Source organism: Alligator mississippiensis, chromosome 2, assembly GCF_030867095.1.
Source record: "Alligator mississippiensis isolate rAllMis1 chromosome 2, rAllMis1, whole genome shotgun sequence".
NCBI classification, from domain to species: domain Eukaryota; kingdom Metazoa; phylum Chordata; order Crocodylia; family Alligatoridae; genus Alligator; species Alligator mississippiensis.
Window position 1 is genome coordinate 89372913 of NC_081825.1, and position 21739 is coordinate 89394651.

General features: G+C 37.2%; 1 protein-coding gene across 3 annotated transcripts in view; it reads left to right on the forward strand.

Moving 5' to 3' along the window:
• Positions 1–19605, forward strand: part of FSTL5 (follistatin like 5) — a 627705-nt gene extending 608100 nt beyond the window's left edge. For all 3 annotated transcript variants that reach the window (XM_019481445.2, XM_019481443.2, XM_019481444.2), the window contains one exon: positions 17096–19605. In XM_019481445.2, coding sequence (XP_019336990.1) covers positions 17096–17798 — 703 coding nt within the window. In that variant the 3' untranslated portion in view covers positions 17799–19605. The remainder of the gene's footprint in view (positions 1–17095) is intronic.
• The last annotated feature ends 2134 nt before the right edge of the window (positions 19606–21739 follow it).

Consider the following 21739-nt stretch of genomic DNA (forward strand, 5'->3'; position numbering starts at 1 on the left):
CACCCTCTGCCCCAGGCATTTCCCCACCCTCATCCCCCTGCTCCCAGCCACAGGTGGGGCTGGGGGGTCCTGCCTGTCCCAGCAGGGGCCCTGGTACCTGCAGTGTGGGCAATGCATCGCCAGGCATGGTCATGGCAATAGAAGTGGGACAGGGTGCATGGAGCCAGCTGCCTCCCTCCTGGGGCTGCCCTGCCACCCAGCTGTAACCCCGTATCTGACTGCTGGCAGCCAACCCTTCATGGCCCAGTACCAGGCTGCAGCCTCGTGGTTGGGAACCTCTGCCTTACCCAACTCCACACATCCCCTTCCCTTGTCTGCAAGTTATCCTCTGTACAGCCTTTCAGTTATTTATAAATTTGAAAAACTCTTCATTGCATTAATTATAAAAACACTGTCTTCTCTACATATACATTTAGAATAACAAATTGTGACTATGCAATGTATTGCAAGTACTTAATATGGGCTTTGCTCCAGCTGAAGTCAATTACAGATATCTAGTTGACTCCAGTGCAGTTTGGGGCCATAAAGAAATCCCTCTGTCAATGATATTCTGTAATGTGGTTGTATTTGTATCTTGTGCAAGCTTATCCAAAATGTGAAAAGTATTGAAAATGGGAGGAAGGAGTGAATAACCTGCTCAATCCTTTATGTGTACAATTTGGGATTCAAGAATATTCAGGGCATATGTGCAAGACCCAGTGTCTGACCTTAAGCTCATGAGATGCATGCAGCAAAAAGTGAATACATTTTTAGCCCCCTGGGTTCCCTGCTCGCTGGGGCTGCTCCAACCCAGCTCAATGTGCTGTGGTCCTGAGTGCACATGTAAATGTGGTGCCCAGGAGCAATAAACTCCAGTGCGATATGCTTCACATTAATTGCACATGTAGATGCACATGCTGTCAAGCAACAGTCAGTTGAGCATTCTGAATAACAGCAGGGAAGAGATCCTGTCATCAATCCCACTTTTCATTAGAATTCACTTTTTTGTTCCTTTGACAAGGAAACAGCGGTGATGAGCATGTTTCCCCCTGTGATGGCTGCTTTGTCCTTCAGTTTATTGGCCCAAATTTTCAATTTAGGCCAATAAGCTGGTAGCACTCTGTTCTGCTTTCTTTGGTTGGTCTGTTCGTCTATTTCCAATGTATAATCTTCAGCATCACAATGTTTAGATTTCCCCGATGAACACATTGTAGTGATTGTTATCTTGTTATGGTAGGATCTCAGGCTATTGCCATGAAATATTGTAGTCTTTTTATATCCACCGTCTCTCAATAAGTGAATAAACTGTAGAATTAAAGGGAGCACATTCAAAATAAAAAACAGAATTTATTGATATGTTCCACAGTATTTAGGTGAGTGCTTTGCTAGTACAATATTCTTTTTCAGAACTAGAAACACTAAATTCTACTGAAACTACATAGTAGCAGTTTACCATTCCTTAATGTCATAGAGAACAGCAAGAAAGAGAATTAAAGAAACAAACGTTAAAGTTCAGAGACTGTAATAGCACCAAGAAGAAAAACAACATTTATTCTGATGAGCAATAGCCACTGGGCAAAATCTACTTAGCCTTTCATTATCATCAAACAACCATTTTTGAATTGCAGAAATGTAGAAAGGTCTCCCTTCTATAACCTGCTGGAAATGTATTGTCCTAGGCAACAGTTATTCTATAAGTCCTGAAGGGAGGATTGCTATGCCCTTTCAATTTTGCTATTTTTTCATCAGAGAGTTTTAAAGTATGTATATTTTTTCTCAACAGATATAGATATGTTTGTATAAACCTATAATAATGTTTGAAATCCAAAATCACAGTAAACAGATTTAGCCATTTAAAAATATTTTGGGCAGAGTAAATTATCCACGTGGTACTTCAAAATGGAGTGCAAACCCTTTAATTAAATAAGCAATGTATACAAATGATATCATTCACATACCCATCCATGGAAAGTAATAAGCTAGAGACCAGCAAAGATAATAAGTAGTGGTTATAATGTAAATAGCAGACTCTTGGAGGACCATATATCTAGAGATTCTGTTTATGTATTTATTTTATTTGTCACAACAAGTGAATGGGCCCCTAAAGCCAACATAGGCACACAGCCAAAGAAAAGGTGCTCAGGGGGAAAAAAAAAAACTTCTGTTCCTTTTTCTTTTCTTTAATTATTAGCATTTCCCTCTGTGGTCCTGTAGTGAATAATAATCTCATTACATAAGAGAAAAAAATGATGGATAACATTTTTAAACTTTTAAAATATTTTAACATTTTAACACTTTTAAAATATGTTTAATATGTTTAAGAGATAATTACTGGTCTCCTGTACCATTAGTAAAAGATCTCTTTTTTTAAAACAAAGCCCACTCCTGTACGGTTATTTCTATGAACCCACAATTAGAGGTAAATGGAATCCTATAGAAGTCACGCTTATAAGGGTCCACCTGTAGTGATCATTGGTCAATGAACAGAGGCACACATGGATGAGAAGAAATAAATTACCTTTAATTATGGGACAGTAGGACACCTCTGCAAACCCTTTCTAACTAAGTGCTCCCTAACTGAGGCACCAGTCCCAATTTCCAATTCTTCTAAATTAGGAAGAATCTTTAAGTTAAAACTTTCATCACATCACTGCTCATACCATAAATTTTGCATCATTAGGGCAATGTCAACCTATATTACTTTTCATAGAAATATTAGAGCTGTTACACATACATTATATACCTCATGTTCTACAACTTTTACCTTACCATGAATTCTGCTGTTCCTCTTTGTGGCCAACATGAATAACTCCTGATTCTAACTGGTCCTTCCCTTTTGAGTTTCCAGATGAGGTGGGTTTTTTGTTTTGTTTTGTTTTGTTTTATTGCTTCTTCTTTGTTTTAAGAGAACTGTCCTTAAGCACTCATGCTCATTTCATCGACAGTAGAGTAACTGGGCAGAGAGGGTGAATAGGGAAGCAACAGGGGCATCGACCCAAGGTGCCAACTTAGCATACTGAAATGGTGCCCTCTTCTCCCTTGGAGTTTTTATCAAGAGCAGCCCTGCAGCACCCAAACACGGGAGCTAAGTCTGGGGACACAGAAGGAGCAGCATAGGCCTGGGGCAGGTAAGAACCTCACCCTCCTCCTCCTCTTCAGCGCTTGGCACTGCAGGAAGTTTTGCCCAGGATACCAAACTTAACAGTTACACCTCTTTTCTTACATCAGATTCTCAGCACTTTCAGTCAGTTTTTACTTTGCAAAAGGCATAATCAATTCAATACATGCTTTAGAGAAGCAAGTGAGAAACTGATAACAGACTTCATAGTTTCCATAGACACACTATCCATTCACTCATTTTTCCTTTTTTTAATGTCATAATAAATATGTCTATATGTAAAGTTACAAAAACTTAACACCTGCATTTTATAAATAACAACATAAGATGCAATGGAAAAAATAACCTATTTTTATTCTAGTTTTCCTCACATTTCTCTTCTATTATCCATATGATCTCACCTGTGCTGAGAGATCCCTTCTGTAATTAAGAGCACAATTTCTCTCCTAACATGAAGGACTTCTCTACTTAGGGCTGTTTGTGCAAAGTTAAGTAATGGGTGTACTGTATAGTTACAGCAGGGTGTCCACTTGAAATTCCTATCCTAGTTGCTTAGTGTAGACAAATTCTTTTAGTAAGACCTGAGCAAGTCCACATCTTCACTGGTTCTGTAACTATGACTGAAGTCACACATCTTGGGTTATATTACTCTTCATTCTGATACAGATAACTTTAAACTGGTAGTGTTATTTGTATTGGAAACTTTTCAGATCCTGTAACTGAAATGCAAAGTTTGGGCAGCTTTGAACCCTGTGACCTTTACCAATTGGCTTTAGAAATACAGAGAAATAGTTATCTACCAGAGTGTTCCTGCTGATTCATGACTGAGACATTTGATACCTTTTCTGGGTGGAAATGGTGCAGTATTATATAAGGTGGTATTCTGAGGTTTGCAAGACTAAAACTAAGAAGCTGAATTAGTACAAGAGATCTAAACAATAGGCTCAAATGTTTTCAAGGTATTTATATAGCACTTGTGAGAACATGTGCATTTTATACCCCAGGGAATTATGCACACAAAATTCAAAAGTATGCACGCAAAAATTCAAAATTATGTGCTGAATTCTGGGAGCTGCACATGGCAGCACAGAACCAGCCTGGCCTGGCTTGCTGGTGCATGCCATAGAACCAGACTGGTCTGGCTCTGTGCTAGCATATGGGGCTTGTGGCACTGGATCCACATGGAGCTATGTCCTATCAGGCCAGGCCAGGCGGGCCCCTTGCTTCCACATGGGACTTCCAAGTACTCCAGTGGGAAGCTTCATGTGGAGGCATGGAGCCCACCCAGCCCAATGAACTGCCTGACTCGGGTTCCACCCCTGCATATTTATGGTGTTAATCTAGAATTCCCTCAGCATTATGCAGCTTCAGCTCCTGTCTCTTATTTGGGAGATGCAAGACAGTAGGGCAGAGGTGAAGGGCTACAATGGGCTGCTTCTGTTGTCTTTTCATAACTCTTCCGTCAAGGTATTCCCTACCTGATCACTTGTGCCCCTATATCAGCTTCTATACATAAAGTAATAATATACAGGTAGTAAAAATGAAAAAAGAATCAGTTCCAAGGCCAGCAGATTTCTATGAAACGTGGGAAAATAGCATAGTTTAATTTCTTAAAAAGGGGCCAGTTTCAAGTAATATCATATTAATCATATAACAAAATTCACATTTGAATTCCTTTTCCTCCCCTTGTTATATCACCTGCCTTTAGAAGGAACTGGACAAGTGGATAGATACTGTGGATATTGTTTTTTTGTAAATTAAACAGAGCTGTCCCTAACAGAGACAGAAAGGGCCACATTCTATTTCAGCTATTAGGTACGTAAAAGGACCTGAATATCTTAGTGTGATCTTACTAAACCTTCCTCAAGTTTCTGAAAATCTGTTAATAGAAAAAGTGTGTGTGTTGGGGGGAAAGGGGGTCTTCCTACTCCTCCCTGCTCTTCTATGACTGGGGGTTGGGGGGAGCATCTACATGAGACATTTACTGCACAGTAGACTAATTATCTGCTCAGTAAACAACATGTGTCTACACATGTGCCTCTATTAAGCTACAGTAAAATCATTTACTCCACAGCAGGATAGTACTGGTAAATATTTACAAGCACTATCCTGCTGTGGAATAAAAAATTCTGCAGCAGCGCATGTGTAGACGCTGCCTTGGCTGGGTGGGACTCAAGGGTGCTTCAGTGTAGGGCAGGGGTGGGCAATTATTTTGGGCAGAGGGCCGCTTACTGAGTTTTGGCAAGCTATCGAGGGCCGCATGATAGGCAGCCAGGGGCAGATAAATATTAATTTTCTAAATTTTTTAGGAGCCCTATGGGCCCAATAGAATGGCCTGGCAGGCTGCATCCAGCCCCTGGGCTGCATTTTGCCTACCTGTGGTGTAGGGGCTGCCTGCCAGCTAGCCTCACACTGAAACACCCTCATGCCCCAGTCATCCCCCTGAACTGGGTCAAAGCAGCCCTGGGCTGGCAGGCTGACCTTCCAGGCCCCCTGCCAACTGGGGCTGCTTCAACCTGGCTCCTGTAAACATGTGCCTGAGAGCAATAAACTCAGGTGTGATAAGCACTGGTGTTTACTGCATCGCACTAATATGCACATTCAAATGTACCCAGGGTAAAGTTACACATTATTCTTGGACCTACTAAATCTGTGTTAAGCTGTGTTAATGTTAGAGCATGCTGTGAGTAGCCACACATTAAGGGTTAATTGATTGCATGGCTCTGACTTGACACTAGAAGGCTGGTGAGCAGCAGCATGGCTAGGAGCCAAGACACACCTAGACTATATCCTGGCTCTGGGTTAGAGGGCAAGTAGTAAGGGGAGTTGGGAGTCTAAGCTTTCTAAACCTAAGCCAGGAGTGCTGCAGATAGCTAGAGGTCAGTAACTGGGGGGAAGGGCTGGCAGGATCAGGGGAGCTGGGAAGGGGGTTGGCAGGTCTAAGGTGGGCTGGTGGTTCTGGGGGCAGGTCTGTGGAGGTCTGTCTAATCTGGGAGAGGTAGTCTGGGTTAAACATGGCCCAATCAGAGTCAGGATGGGTAAGAACAGCACACCCCGCAGGGCTGTGGTGAGTATCTGGGCTTTCCCATAGCCAAGGCCTTGCTGTGAATGTGTGCAAGTGTGAGGTGAACTAACTAATAGGGGGGAAGGCGGGGGGGCATTTTTAGAGTGACCTAACTCTTGCAAACATCTGCACACCAGGCCAGTTAAATTTATCTAACCTTGGTTAGGTTGATCTAAATGTAACGCTTGTGCATACCCTGTCTCATGGGTAGGACAGTATGTTAAAAAATCAGATGCTCTAATAGATTTTCAGGAATTCGAGCAAGGTTGAATACCCTTAGATATCAGGGCCTAAATCCACTTACATGCCTGACAGGTGGAACAGAATCTGGCCCATGGGTTCACAGGAAAGGATCACTACATCCTATATCTATTTCACTTAAAATGCCAAATTCCTCACCATCTCCAAAAGCAGAAGGCAAGATAATTGCTTCTCCTATGGGACTGTGGACATAGTGTTTTGTTCTGGGTATAGGAAAGATTTGGGATTGAAAATATTCCATTAGCTTGGACAATTAATATAAGGCTTCAAATACGCATCTAAACCATGCACCATTACTACTACGCAATTAACTCTGCTGTTGCTATTTGAAATTCAACAAAAACAAATAGAAGGCACTACACACAGGAAAGAAAGCCAAATGAACAAATACGGAATAGGGAATAACTGACTTTGCATTAGCAATGAGTAGAGGATCTGAGGTTTTTGACAGAATATAAACATAGCTAGAGTTAGTGTGTAATACTGCAGCAAAAACTGCAGGCTCATTTTGGCTTGCATTAAAAGAAGTTTTATATGCAATGAACTGAAGGTGACAGTACCTCATCTGGAAACTGGTGTCTAGGTTTAGCCACTGCATTTTTAAGAAGGTTGTTCAGAAACTGGAGAAGATGCAGAAGTAAACAATAAACACGAGGAAGTACTTGAAATGCAAGTTGCATGAGGAAAGGTGGAAGAAACTAGCCATATTTAGTTTGGAGGAAAACATATATTCAGAAAACAACATCTTTATTTGTCTATAGAGTCACTCAGAGCTTAAATTGTGCTACTGCTTTCAAATTATTTTTAATGAGAGAGTAGAAATAATAATTCTTATAAAGACAGAAAAGAGAATAATCAAACACAAATCCCTTCTCCCTTGCCCCATCAAAAAGAGAAGATCTTCATTCCTTTTGTACATGTGTCACTCAGGGCCTTATGGTCCAAATGGCAAAGACAAAGCCATATGGAGCCTTATAAAAAGATACACAACAGTTGATATTAAAAGATACAAATTATGTTTATGCCATGGCAACAGTGTTAGATCAGTTTGGAAAATATTTCATGCACTGTAAGACAATGATGAATCTCTTCTTATGTGAGTGTTTCAGGCAGTGGTAGGGAGCTATCTGTACAAATCCCTTTATGGAAGCAGAATATGTATACTGCATTCATACAGCATTTTCTTATAAGTAAAAGACTTCTGTTGTGCAGTATGTGAGGTTATACAGTACAATGTCATTTATTTTTACCATCAATATATCTCACAAGCCACAGGAGTTAAAACAATGGAAGAACAATGTGAGAATAGGAAACAGAACAAACAAAAGGAGGCAGGGTAAGAAATGGGGGGGGAGGGAGGAGCAATGCTGACAGTGTACTGTAAAAGGAATAATGAGAGACTGTAGGAGTAAAAAAACACCCCGCCCCTAGGATTACCAGACCCCCCCCCCAAAAAAAAACAAAAACAAACAAACAAAAGAAAAGTAAATTAAGTACTTATGCTTGGGGAGATAAACTAAAGGATGGCTAAAGCTTTCCCTATGAATACATTATTCCATAACTCTTAACTTTAGCATTTCTTGCATCTTCTTTGTAAGTAAAAGACAGATATGACCACTGTAAAAGAATACTGTACTAGGTAGGTTGTTAGTTTTATTCATCATAGCAATTCTTGTGATAGAATGTGGAAACTTGATCATACTTGAAGTATTCAGGTGCTCATTGGTTGGAGGCCATGGAGAAAAATATTTCACATAGCTGATGAAATAAAAACAGTTCAAATGGGGAAGAATGAAAAAGCTACAGATTTGGACTGTCAGAGGTAGCTTGTCCTGGCTATGAAAGTTTTTGTACAGGAGTTTTACGGAGACTATGATAGGACACATGACAGTGGAAGTCTTTTATAACCAGAATATGGTGATCATGTTTGTGCAAGAAGGCATGCCTCAGCATTCTGCAGATAATGGCTTTTACTGTTCACTGGTTTTGCCTACATAGTGGTTTTCACATTCATAAATCTGGGGCTCAAGAACGCACATCCATTTTTCAAATATGCCTGAGTTTTTTGAGCTACTTGGAACTTGTTCCAGCTCTAGCTTTACAGTCATAATAAATGTACCCATTTGTACTTCTCTGTGCATTTTTCTACTAACGATGAATGTAACTGCTATTTAAGAAAGGATATATTTCACCTCAGCTTTCATCTGAAGTTCAGCTGGAAAGCTATTTCTTTAGTACTTTATGTTGAATATCAATCTTTCCCTTACAGGAGGCAACAAGCAATAATAGAAACAGTCAAGTTTTAAGGAATACACGGCATAGGTAAACAAGTCTTGTGTCAGATTTGTTTTTAAGACAATGAAAGGAGTCATTTGTAGCATACTGTTAATTCTTATATATACTTTAAAAATCATTTTAAAATGGTTATTTAATTTTAATTTTAATTTTAGTTGGTCTAAATTTCAGAAACTGAGATATTTATTAGACATTTATATGGAATAAATGGAAAAAGAAACCATTAATTACAGCTTTTGCAACTGTGATAAATACTCTTCATACATGAATATGCCTACAGGGTACAGCTTCCCACCTATACTAAACATGAAATAAAGGGCTGAAAATATAAGTTTTAGTTCTCATGTTTTGCAGGCTTGAGTTGCATGAGCTCCCAAAATGCGCTCTGGCAAACACTGCATAGACCGCCAGATACTGTGCTAGATTTTATGCTAGATGAAGGCTCAAACTCTCATAAATATTAATTGGGGATTAACAAACAGTGGGAGACCACTGCATATCAATCTGTATGAGAGAAATTTTGTAGTAAACATACTACTTCCTACTTATAAATCATCTGGGAAAACTGAAGGTGCTCTGATGTATCAGTTGTTTTACCGGTGGTTTAGTTATAAAACAGGCTTAGAGCACATAAACTACAGGCATCATTTCATAGCACACTTATGAGTAGTTATATTAAAAAAAAAGAACCCAAAAACTCTCTTGTACATTTAAGTGTATTTATATCAGATAGTGAACAGCTATGTAAGGGAATTCCACTATCCAGAAAGTATATGGTGGCAGCAAATTCTTAAGTTTCCTTTGGCTCATGTGGCCTGCACCAGTTTCTTCCATTAAGGGATTTCCCAGTCATCTTTATCTGGTATTCAAACCCCCCAACCAGATGACCCATTGCCTAATTTTCGCTGCTCAATTTCAAATTGAAAACCACACTTACTCGGGCAGTAGCTCTCTCTTTGTCCAAAAGTCCTTTTAAAAGGAGAGCCAACGTTTAATGACACTCCATTGCTAACTCTTTACTATCACTTGAAATTCTAGACCTAAAGAGCAGAAAAATAGACCACAGGAATGTGGCTATCCTTACAATCAAAGAGATACTTGTAGTTTCACATAACATTATGAAGAGAGTTCACAATTGTTCATAGATGGTTGCACCAGGTCATTACACCATCACGTGGAAAGATTACTTATTTGCTCCTGATCTGTGATACATATTCAAATAAGCCACCTTGTGGGGAAGGGCTCCATTTTCTATTGTCAATCTACCAAGATACCTAAGGCTATTTCAGATAATCTACAATTTACTGATGATTAACATAAGAATACTTTATAGCTCTGGTACGTTTTTCTTAAGATAAAAATATATTTATAGTCATCATTATTCTTATTGAATTTTATTATATAATTTATTTTATGAATGCATATTGAAGTGTAATTATATATTTACATTAACATAAGATATATTACATTTTATTCCTCAAAAGAGATATCATATAAGACTTTAGGCCTCTTTGATCACATTTTATAATGTAGCATTATAAAAATAATCCAAAAACTCTCAGTGAAATTCAGTGCCCTAGGAAAATAAATTGTTTAGACTAGAGGGGACATTTAATTTGAGATGCATGTGCAGTTGTATGAAAGGTCATTCAGAAAAGTTAATTAAAATCCACAATGAAATTCACAGTGTACAGAAATGATAAAACATATAAAGCAGAAATGGTATGAGACAAATTCATTCTTTTAAAATCATGTATTTTCATTCAGGAAAGGTCTTCAGTCTCTAACTGAAGACCCCAATAGAAGGAAAAGTCACCATTTCTATTGTCAGTAAAACCTCCTCCTCCTTAAAAATTGGTGCTTTAATACTAATAGCAATTTGTCTGGCTTCAGCTTCTAGCCCTTGGTTCTTGTTATGCCTACCTCAGCTAGATTAAAAAGTGTCCAGTATTTTTTCCCCAAGAAGATACTTATACACTGTAATCAAATCACCTCTCAGCCTTCTTTCTGATAAGCTAATCACTGCTAAGTATTTTAAGTCTCTCACTGCAAGGCATTTTCTCTAGCTTTCAAAGCATTATGTGGCTCTACTGATTCCTCTAAAAAAAAAAAATCAGTTTGTTTTTTTTAAATGGCAGATCAAGAGCTGCATGAAAATTCTGATATCAATCCCACCAAGACCATATATAGAAGTAAAACCATGGCTTTATTCCTATGCACACACCCACCCTTATCCATCCAAGCAACACATAAGCCCATTTTGCCATAGGGCAGCCTTGGAACCTCACATTACAAGGTCCATTATGACCCCGAAATCCTATTGGAGGTCACTGTTGTACAGGATACGTTCCCCTACTTGCCAGACTAAATTTACATAGGTTTTAAAAGCTTGGATTCTATAGCATAGCGAAACAAAGATTGAAACTGGAATATGATTATTTTTTTATAAATATATTTGCATAGTGAACATTAGAGAGAGAAATATGCTAGTTAAATTCAAGAACAATATGTGTACAAGATCAAATGGCCATCAACTGGTTATGAACAAATCTAGACTGGAAATCAATAGATTACTAACTGTTGAAGAAATGAAGCTTTGGGATGTTCTGAACACGTACCAAAGGAGAAAAAAACCCTGAATTGCTTCAAGATGGAACTCAATAAGTTTATGGAGGGGTGTTTTGGTATATTTATCAATGCATATGATATGTGAATTCAGGAATTGGCTGTGCCCATGTTAGGGTTAAAGTTAACTCTGTTAACATATGGGAGGTGTCCACTGTCTAGTAATTCCATGCTTCAGGCTGCCTGCTGACTGCCCATATTGCTAAGATTGTCTTTTTCCTTATGAATGTTTTATTGGATTGTATGTGTATGCTTTCCTTCTTCCTTCAAAATATTAGACATTGCTGCGGCTGAAGGTGGGACTTTTAATTCAGATGTCATAGTGTTCTTGCTGGTACACAGGGTGAAATTATATATTACATTTAGACCATGCTAAGGGCACTTAAAACATAAGCGCCTGCACATTAAAGCTCATTAACTCATGCTAAGTGCCCTCTGAGCATCTCAAAACTGTGCCACTTCAGGAAATGGTTAACTTTGGAACATGTTACACAGCTTGTGCTATGCAGGGGTAACTTCAGTCTGCTCCACGAAGATAAAACAAGCAATTTGCAGCCTTCCACACCCCTCTTCGCCAGCCCTTCAGTGGCAAGTCAGAGCTGTGCAAACGAGAAACGCAACTGCTAACAGCATATTCAAACTTTAATATGGTCTAAGTATTACATGTAACTTAACCCTCAGAAACCTTGCAAATATCTGGCTAAAGCATCTGACTCTTGCTTAGGTTTAAATCAGTCACTAAATTTAGGGTCAGGAAGGCATATGGAGGCTTTTTCCTTCCTCTATAGTGGAAGGCATTGTGCCTTTCTGGGATCCTCAAAGCATATACTAATCAAATAACTCACTACCATTGGAGAAGTAGTGACCTTGTTTTCCCTGCTTTCTAACCATGGGTTTCAGTAGCTTTTTTCCTCCAGTTTTGTTTTCATAATATGCTTTTTGTGTGATGTGTGAAGAGTTGGGGTGGACAATGTTTGAGTAAGTGGTTGCCTGCAAACTCAGGGGCCTGGACTTCTTGGCCTTGCACACCCCTTTCTAGTCCCATGTTTCTCAATAGAACTTGTATTCCTTTCTTCAAGCATTGTATGAAGCTATATTCAAGGTTATTTTTCAACAGGCCCTACTTAACAATGAACCAGAATGCTTTGTATGAACACTATTATTTCATTATTTCATACTGTCATTGTATCATACTTTGCCAATCTTTGTCACAACTGTTATCAGCAGTGATTTTATATTTACACCTAGATCATTTTTGAGCTTGGTGTATGGCCCTGGATTTACTACAAGTCCCTGAAACATCCTAGTTCTATGACAGTATCTGTTGACTACTATTCATTTGAGAATCTGAAAGCTGGTTCTAAGTTGAGTGAAAATGGTTTATTGATACTCAGAATATTGTGCAATATTAAAATGTCTCACATGTATATCTTACATCTATTCGATTGCTTGTATTTACAAAGCTTGTTATCTGATTAAAGAATGAAATGACATTTCTGTGATAAACCTATTTTTCATCAGTTCACATTGACTATACAGATCATGTTTCTGTCCTTTAATTCTCACCGATTGTTTCTCATATTAGTTTTTAAATTATTTTATAAGAATTGATGTCATACTAACTAACCTATTGTTACTTGGGCATCCTGGTTGCCACTTTTCAGTATTGGCACATCAGCCTTCTTCCAGACTTCTGGAATGTCCTTGGCATTCCAAGATGTAATAAAACATTAAATCCTCTGCGAGTATTTGTAGATTCTTGGGTGCAAGTTATCTGGGCCTCTTGATTTAGAAATATTTATTCCTAGTGTATGATGTTTCACATCCTTCTCAGTGTCTAATGAACTGACAGGGCTTGATTAACCACTCAGATGTTTCAAATACTGAGTCTGATTTGAATACCCAAGGGTCTGAATACATACCTCACAGAGACATAAAAGGCAGATTGCTCACCTGGTCTGTTCAACCACCCCAGGCTCTTCTCTCATCACTCTCATGGAGATAAACAGACTACATTCAGCTCATCAAGTCCCTTTATTTCCAAGCACAGGATTGGTAACTACTCCTTCTGAATTTCCTTTTTGTTATGCCTGTTCACCCATATTGTTGGGTTGATGGCTCAGTTCAATGTTATTGTAACTTAATTAATAGCCCTTAAAAATTGGGACTTTTTCACTAGTTCATTAAAAGGGTAATGATGTCAGTAATTTTGATAAACTTCTAATAAGTTACTTATTGTGCATCTTTGAGTCCTTTTCCTTCCCCCAAGAACTTGATGAAAACCTGCCAACTTCTTGTTTTGCATGGCAACTGTTTTCTAAGAACCTGTCTAAATTCATTTTCATATTTAAAAACACCATTTTGCTCAAATGTTGTATAAATAGTCCATTTTAAATTTCATTTTTTTATTGTTTTCCTTACTACCCATTTATTATCTTTGTTAACATTTGAGAGATTGTGGTATGGTCTTTGTAGAGGACCTGTGCTTCCATCTTTATGGCTCTCAGCAAGTGACTCAGTCTCTTTGTGCTTCAGTTTCAATAGTGTTTGCAAAGTGCTTTGAGATCTTTGTATGAAAATTGCTATATGTGTAAGAAGTATTCTTCTTCTTCTTGAAAAGCTATCTCTGTTCTGTCTGTGTACTTATTTCCAAAACATTACCTGCTGGGCTGAAATTTGTCATGTTAGTCTAGGCCTGAAGGTGATTTTTTTAAAATGTTTTCTTAAGAAAAAATCTCCTCATTCATTTTAGAGTAACAAGAGAGTAGATAAATATTTTCCTGCTTTAAAAAATGTGTGTTTTTTTTTCATCTTATGAACAACTAGACTTAAAGCTTTGGTTAAACAGGACTGAATGAATAGCTTAGGCATTGAAAAAAGAGTTTTGAAATAACAAAGCTAAAGACATTTTCAAATGAGAAAGAAGTAGCAATTTCAGTAGAAAAATCTATTTAACTCTTACCTACATACTTTAAAAATAGGATTCAGTGTAAATGTGTGGCCTAAGTCTTTGAGAATGTAGCTGATCAAAAGAATTTATAAGATCAGCTGTTGCAACAGAAGGAAATAATAAATTAAGTATCTCTTTAGAGTTGAATTTTATAAGAACAACAAACTTAGCACCAGAATATGAGGGTCCTGCAACTTGGAAGTTCCCAACCCTATTAGTTTCCAACCAAGAACCTGTAAACAAAGTTTAGAAATCTTATCCAATCCCTGAGAACAGAACCATGCTAGGTATAGCATCCTTTTCCTTTCTCTCTTTTAGGGGGGAGAAGCACTAGACCATTTTCCTCATGGGCTACAGCAGGAACAATCAAAATGTTACAGCAAGGGAGGGGAGCTGGAATGACCCAGCTTGGGTCAGATGAGCAAGGATTTATGACCCATTGTTGCTGCTTCTGAGTTCAGCACAACACAGGGAGAGCCACCCGCTGCCAGATGTTTCCTCAACCAAGGCTCCATGGGTCAGATGCAACCTGCAGGCCATAGTTTGCCATCTCCTGCACTATAGCATGATGTGGAATGGAGATGGTTAGGGTTCAAAACTAGAACTCTGGTGCAAGGAGCTGGTTTTGAATGCCCATTAAACTGACTTTTTTTGCAAGCTCAGACTGACTAGCTCTGACTGGCCTGCTAGAGGAAATGGTAGAAGCCAAAGCAGATGGTTGCTTTGTTAAGAGTCCGTTGACCCTGTAAACAGTTCCTACTGATTACTCTTGTACTGAGGATATGAATAGCATTTAAGGGCTAGAGTTCCCTACAGTTCAGGACATACTTTGGAGTTACTGATCTGTAGGCAAATCTCAGGAAATAAATGCATCCTTTTATAATCAAAGGTTCTGGTTAACCAAAGATAAGATAATCAAAATTTGATTGTGTAATTCAAGAAACATACAGCTCTCACTGAGGACCGCAGGAGCTAAGATTAACAACTTATATTTTTCTCTTTTAAAATCAATGGCAATTAAATGCAAAAACCTTGCATTAATTGACCATTAAATTCGCTCAATCAAGCACTCAGAAGCTGGGTGGATTGATTTAAATCACCGATTTTAATCAGCTAGCAGGAAATCTTTATTTAAGTAATTGATATTAATCTTGTTTTGCATTTGTACGTTATATTCTCTTACAGGGAAGTTCATTCAAATTGGTTGGTATAAACATTAAAACATGTTGCTTTGCAACCAATTATGGCCTTTGTACTAAATTTGCAACTTTGTTTTGGTAATCAGGATAGTACATTATATGTATGCAGATCTTTTTAAGCAATTACACAACTTACCATATATTTATTCAGGTTCTTAATTTTTATTATGTTAGAAAAAAGATGGATGATGCATTTCTTATTTACTAGATGATCATTTTCCTTGTGAGTTGTGTCAAGCTGTGTTTGGATGGAAATTATAATTCAATTAAAATGTACAACAGCAACATTTTAAAATATTTTTTATTGGTTCAATAAAGGTACTATTAATGTGCTAGATGCATTTAAAATGCTCATCAAAACATGTTTTGCTTGTAAAATTAATTGATTTAGAAAGCAAGGAAAATATAAAATGTACTTATTAAATTGATGGATTATTTCTGGCCGTGGGGACCCAGATTGTCAAAGGCGTTTAGGCTCCTAAATATACAGGTAGAATTTTCCAATGTATCTAACTTGTTGAGATGTTTTTGAAAATCCTATGAGGCAGCTATTTATGTTTTCAGGTACCTAGACAATCTGACTCCCTGTCTTTAAGTGTTTCGGAGGAGCAGACCAGATTTTTTCCACCTATATCCTTATTGATGCTACAGAAGAGAAAAAGAAGATTTTTTAGTTCCCAATAAGATTTTTGGCTTTGAGTCAAGTGGTCCAAATGAAAAAAGATTATGTATATATGCTTTTTGCACCTGCTATCTAAACTAAAGTTAAAACTTTCCATTCCAACAGAGAAAACTTACATTTGGAAAAAAATCAGCATTCATTCTTTTATTAAAAAAAAATTATATATTTGAAGGTTTGTTCATGTAGGATATTGAAGGTAAGATAGTGAAGCAGTTTCAAGAGGAGGGCTGGAGAGGCACTGGTATAATACCTAACTTGTAGCCTGGTGATTAGATAGGGGGACGATATGGGATAATGGGAAATCTGGGACGCTTGATTTATGGAAGTGCATAAAAAGGTTATTTAAATTTTTAACAAATGAGGTCTTTGTAGTTGGAAAGCAAAAAACTCAACCCTTTTATGATACTCACTTCAGCTGAATTAAAATGGGAAGAATTGATGTGATTATCTGAATAGCAGTGAGCACTGGATTAATTGGATGTTCTTAAAAAAATATGCAAACTAAATGAAGTGAATATGTGGGATGTTCTACATATTGATATTCAAGTCTTTTATCCATTCTGGGTTTAGTAAAAGTTATCTGATTTTGTAATTGAATATACACCATCTCAGTATATTTTGAGACAGCCAGATTAATGTTTATCTTTTTCCCTAGGTGAAAAATAAAATATATTCTCCAATTTACTAGATACAGTACATGGTTTTACTTTTTTTTTTTTTAAAACACATTCTGATTTATAATTGCCAGAAGGTCAATAAAACATATGAACAGTTTTGGAAACATCTGAAGCCCAGATATTCAGGAACATGTTGCTATATATTTTAACTCATCCACTTTGTCTGTATAGATTTTGTATATTTGTATGTAATGCATACAATTAAGCTATGAACTTTCTTTGATATTTGTACTTTTTCCTTTTAGGTTCGGATTTATTCTTCATAAAGATGAGACTGTACTCCAGAAAATTGATCTTGAAACTATGTCATATATCAAGACAATTAGTTTAAAGGATTATAATTGCATTCCTCAGTCTCTGGCTTATACACATCTTGGAGGATATTATTTTATCTGCTGCAAGCCTGATACCACTGGGGCTATTCTACCACAGCTTATAGTGGATAGTGTTACTGACAGTGTGATTGGATATAATGGTGATGTGACAGGCACCCCATATATCTCTCCAGATGGGCACTACCTTGTCAGCATTGATGATGTAAAAGGTCTCATGAAGGTCCAGTCCATTACAATTAGAGGAGAAATCCAGGATGCATTTGACATTCACACTAACTTGCACATATCTGATGTGGCTTTTCAGCCATCGTTTACTGAAGCCCATCAGTACAATGTCTATTGTAGCTCCAGCTTGCAAACGGATGTGTTGTTTGTAGAGCTCTCCTCTGGCAAAGTTAAGATGGTGAAGAGCCTTAAGGAGCCTATTGGGGCAGAAGAATGGCCTTGGAACAGTAAGAACCGGCTTATCAAGGACAGCGGTCTCTTTGGCCAATACCTTATGACACCTTCCAAGAAATCCCTCTTTATCCTGGATGGACGGCTCAACAAGTTAAATTGTGAAATCACTGAAGTTGAGAGAGGCAACACAGTAATTTGGGTTGGAGAAGCATAAGGAACCATGCTAGATAATAATGGAACAAAATAGTTTTACAGTACATTGCACTTAACACCATTCTTTAAATTTCCAGTTTTCCTTTGAAATGATTAGACCCTTCTATATTTGTCATTGTTTTGGCTAAGATACAAGTTGGTATACACTTTAACATAAAAGATACTAAAGATACTAAAAGTGGAATTTCTCAGCAAAAATATCTACTACTAATGACCAGCTAAGATTGCATTAATTGATTGGATTCAGTATAGAAAATTATGCTTAATATCTTAATAGGCCAATTCTTAAAATCTCATTATAAAAAAAAAAAATAGAATAGAATAGTTTAAAGAAGTAAAAAAAAAATCAAATCTTCAGGGAATATCAAATGTCTCGGTATGATCCATTGCACATTAAAAAAAAATCACTCTAATTTTGATTTGGTTTGCTTTGAATATGAAATAAGAGGTGTTGTGCAACTTTAGACTTCTTAAACTGAAATGTTCTGTCCTGTCCTGTCCACTGTTTAATCTTTTTGTGCCTTGAAGGGAATGTCTCACAAGGAAGTGGAAGAGTAAAAATTGTATACTTTATTCCCATTGTGGCTACAGGATTGCTTGTCACAGAAAAGAAGCATTTAGTATCTCACGTTTTAGTCTCAATCAGGTTGTGGAACATATTAAGGAAAAAAGGGAAAATTATATTTGCAATGTCTTCTGTATTGCTTTTTGATCACTACAGTTTGAGAAGTTTATTTTTATTGTGAGTTTTAGTTCAGATGCTGTCACTTGCTTGCAGAAGTTTTATCTTTTTTTTTTTTTCTTTGCAGCAATAGGTGTTAGGCTTTTTCAGATTTCATAGGGTTGCATCAAGAGGGAGTTTCAGTTCTACTAAAGAGAAACATCATGTGATCTGCTTAAAATAAAATACATTTTTGTCAAACATGAAGCTTCACTGGCAAGAAAACTTATTTGAAAAAAAAAATGAACAGGTATTCGTTTTAAAGAACTAGCTATAGAACGCAGAGAACTGGATTTAAGATTACAACCTGGGGATAGAATTTTTGCTTATGAGTTATGGCATTTACCTATACTTCCTGAATCTTTTTGAGTAGCTCAATAAGTTGTTCATTCTACTCGCCCAATTGGATTACACTTGTAAAACAAACTCTCCTTCTGTATTATTTTTTAATTTTTTAAAAACCTCTTTCTCTAATTGTGGACATTGCTTACACATCTAAATGGGATAAGAATTTAGAACAATAACAGATAGTAAAATCGGAAAAAAAAATACAGGGATGTGACTAATTGAAGCCAGCAGAAAAAAAAACTATCCAGACTTGTGGTAATGTCAGAAATATTTGGAGATAATTTTATTTTGCTAAACAATGCTATGGGCTCTCAAACTGACCTCCATTTACTAAGGCAATCAGAAAAAAAAAATCTTTTTTAAATACAATTTTACTTCAGTTTAGATTGTGTAAAATTGCTTAGAAACCTGAAATTTTCTAGCATTGTAATCTTGTGTGTATTTAGCATCCTGCGCTGTGTGATACAGTAGATCTCTCTTTAGCTTGAAAATAAATAACTTCCTGGCAGGTAGATTTAATTAAAATTAAAATCTGCATACATTTCTAGTTACTGGATCTGTTTTCCCTTCTAACAAGTTTTCTCATTGTAAACAAGAACCATGTAAGTTGTCTGTTACTCAGTTTTTACAGTAATTTGTCTCTTATGCTTTTTTTTCCTTCTGTAACCAACACCATGTGGATGTTCTGTATGTAGATAATGCTTGACAAAAGGAGAATAAACCCCGTACATTTTAAAAACTCTGGAGTTCAGTGAATGTTACAATACAGCCAAAACTTCATCTTCTTTTAATAACCCAAGGAGAATGTAATGTTGTTTTATCTGAAGGCAGGGGAGAGGAGGCTCATCTGTCTTGTACTGCAGATAGTGAATGATAAGGTGTGCAAAACTAGGATGCTCCACTTCTGCTACTTCATAGAAAATCTTATGTCATCCTGCCTTGGGACTTGGATGACCCTGGGATTCTTTCCACCCCTGTTTTCTATTATTCTTTTCATCTCTAAGATGTTGAGTTATTGTCACCAACAGAAAAGGGTGCATGTAAGAAACTGTGAGCATTATACATATGTGTGTACATACACACTGCTGCCTTTTGTGAGTATAAATACCACAGTTGGCAGCCTTATAACAGTGCCTTTTTAAGTATTAAAAAATTGATAGCTGATAGACCCTTAAGCTTTTTAATTAAAGGCTTTACATTTCATATGATATACTAGGCCAAATTCTCTCTTACACAGCTTGATTAACTGTAATGGAATCATGATCATTTACATCTGTAACTTATCACTTCAAACCACAGTCGTTGTTGATTTTAAAGTGTTTCCAGCTTTCTTTCATTTGGGATGGAGTTCTAACTCCATTGATGTTAATGATGAAACTCTCATTAACTTCATTGAGTCCAATATGTCACCTTGTGGATATCCAAGATAGTCATCAGTTTTGATCCACTCCTCAAACCATGCACACCTTATAATGTGCTAAGTTACTTTAGCAAGAGCCTTCTGCAAAATAGGTCCAACTTAGCCCCCAGTAAAACTCTTTTTATTTTCTTCCACAGCTAAACCTTTAGGCTGCTCCTGGCTGTAGATTGGAGAAAATGTATAGTTTCTTTTCACATAATCTTAATTGAGAAAGTAATGAAAAGCTACCTGGAAAACAAATGATGATATATATTTTGCTGAAAAGGTTTATATAATGCCCTTGAAAGCTCTGCTAGTCTACTGAAAGGGAAAAAAAATGCATCCAAATGATCTAATTTGAAAGACATGGAGGCAAGATGGAATCCTCCTTCCTGAAAATTGCTCTCAAAATGCTTCTCTTGCTATTTGTAGCACCTGAACTATTGAAAAAAATACTCTATTTTTGTGTTTCCAGAGACATGGCTGAGGCAGGGTTAACTTAGCAGTATCAGAGAAGTAAATTAACTCCATCAAAAGCAAGAAATGGTATTAACTTTCTTGTAAGTGTTCCTCCTCCCTTTTAAAAGGCCCAGGGCTGCCTTTCTGACAATTTATTTTATTTAGATACAGTAGAAACCAGATTTTTGCATGCAGAAATGATGCTCAACCTGCTTACAATATTTACAAAGTAAAGAACTGCTCTGAGGCTTATTGACCCTTTTTCATCAAAGGGTGCTGCTGCTTTGATGACCTGAAGCAGAGCCGCAGTTCTGCACAGCTGGTGGAGAAGTAGCACCCACTGCACTGAAATAAGAGACATGGTAAACAGCTATCAATGCCTTGGTCCCTCACAGCTGTTTGGTGCAGCTGTATAAACCACCAAGTAGTTTGAAAACCCTTTTCTTCTTGGAGAGTAAGGAAGTTTAACCCTGCAAAGAATCTAGGTTTCACTGTAAACAGTTGAAATATTATATACACATCTCGTATTGAGTACCTAAATCATAAGTAAAATGTGAAAGTGTTTTTAAGCTTTTCTTTTACAACAAGTAGAGATTCTACTCAGAAATCTGATGCTTGTACCTTCTAACACTTGCACATTGTCCAGAGTGCCACCATCTGCCTTTGGGTGCATTTTTTCAACAGGCTTCTCAGTTTCATATAAGTGTCAATTTACATGTGATCACCAATTAAGCCTCCCACATAAATAGGTAAATTCAGCTCAGAAAAATGTACTTTAATGCCGCTAATTATATCTGCTGCAAACAAATTATTTTTAAAATGTGGACATATGGTACAAGAGAGTTCATGAGTCGAAAAAAACCCCCACCTTTACAAATGTCTGGTAAATGTTCCTTCCTACACAAAATACAAGTATGCTTGTCATTTACAAACAGTTATACATCCCTTCAAAAATGTTTAATGCTGGTTGTAATTTTAAAAAGAATATGTGCAAGTTTATAATTAGTTCGGATGG